Raw genomic sequence first — 1,547 nt, 5'->3', positions numbered from 1 at the left:
TGCTATCTTTGCAACCACCAACCTCATCACATCGCATGTCATTATTGCCTTCTGTAACAGTGCTGCCATCTCTCCTTGTAAACTCTACTGGAACTGTCTTTTCTGAGGCACTTTTATATTTCTTATAAATAATGTAAAGGCAAAGTACTAGTATTAAGCAGATTATGATTAGAATACCAATGACTGTTCCCATTATTGGTACAGCAAGTGTTTCCATTGAATCTTCTGTAATCCCACCACATGAAACATTATATACTCCAAATGCTTGCCTCATCGAATGTGATGTATTATCATAATCAACATTAGACACTACATACGCTATCCTCAGTGACCCATTGACTTCCTTTACTCTTAATGAAGTATCACTTATCTCTAATATGCTATCTCCAGTACTATTGATCAATCCACCATCCTTATACCATTTGTGCGTTAGATTAGTACCACGGGATGTCACAGTAAAAGCACCTTCGCCATTGCTATCCATTGTGTAGTTAAGATCTTGTGTTATTGTTGGCATTTCTACAATGAAAATACTATAATAAAATGAATTTCTAGTTTCATACACATGTGACAAATTACCATATTTCTTCTTCAGTTGAACCATAATTATAGATGAAATGTCAGATGGCGAACAACGCGAATTAGTAGATGACTGTATCTGTATTTTACAATAGTATTTGTTAGGTTGATCAGGTTTTTGTAAAAGGTAGCTTTGAAGGTGTTCACTAGTTGAATTTTCAATTGGCCTTGCATTACTGCCAATGCCAATGAACCATTCTGTTGTATAATTTTTAATGGGCGAAGGAAAAAAGTTACAGGTTAAGAGGGTGCTTGATCCCTCTTCAATCTCTACTGTTGTGGTTTCTGTAACATTCTTTACAGGACAAGCTATAGGAATGTATCATATTAATAATATGTATAAGATGTTAGCTTACCATGAAATTCTTGAGAAACGGAGAGGATTCCATTAAGACCACAACTAAAAAAACCGTCGCATTCCTGGGACTGTAGCTGAACCCTCAGCTCAGATGAGCCACTCGTAGGATATGCTGTCAAGCAACTGCTGTTGGTGATACCCTGACTGTTCCTGTAGAAACTGGCTCCATCCACTTGAGTTCCATGTGTACCACTGCATTGAAGAGTTATGGCATTGCCCCCAGATGCAGGACTAGTAAATCTTATCTCGTATGGGGTACTCTGAGAAGAAACAATGTGCCTCTGGATTAATAGAGAAAACAAAGCGAGAAAAAGTAAGGAGATCATCATACTCTGCAAGTTTGGGCGTGTCTTAATAAACAATAAACACCTCTGAGACTCTATAGACCTCTTTGGGTGAGAATGAATTACGTCAATGAATGATATACGGCAAGGGGCGTGACTGAGCCTGGCTGACTCTGAAATAATTTTCGTGGACGGCAACTTTCTATGGAGTATGAATGGGCTAATGCAGAAAGCAAGCTCTATTAAAGAATATGCTTCATATTGCACCAAATCTCTTTTAGGAGATGCTTAGTAGCGACCATTCTTTCCTCCAGCCAGTTTTTGTA

General features: G+C 38.1%; 1 protein-coding gene across 1 annotated transcript; it reads right to left on the bottom strand.

Annotated features, from left to right (window-relative positions):
* Window positions 1-15: 15 nt before the first annotated feature.
* On the bottom strand, window positions 16-1,333 carry LOC109592152 (uncharacterized; the record flags this gene model as incomplete). Its single annotated transcript, XM_020007688.1, has 3 exons — window positions 936-1,333; window positions 580-888; window positions 16-519 (listed from the first exon to the last, which is right to left on the bottom strand). Coding segments are annotated over exons 1-3 (1,144 nt in total), but the record flags the coding sequence as incomplete, so codon positions are not given.
* Window positions 1,334-1,547: the final 214 nt, after the last annotated feature.

This window comes from Amphimedon queenslandica, unplaced genomic scaffold (genome assembly GCF_000090795.2).
Source record: "Amphimedon queenslandica unplaced genomic scaffold, v1.1 AMPQUscaffold_6143_Cont21895, whole genome shotgun sequence".
NCBI lineage: Eukaryota > Metazoa > Porifera > Demospongiae > Haplosclerida > Niphatidae > Amphimedon > Amphimedon queenslandica.
This window is presented reverse-complemented; position numbering and strand designations above follow the sequence as displayed.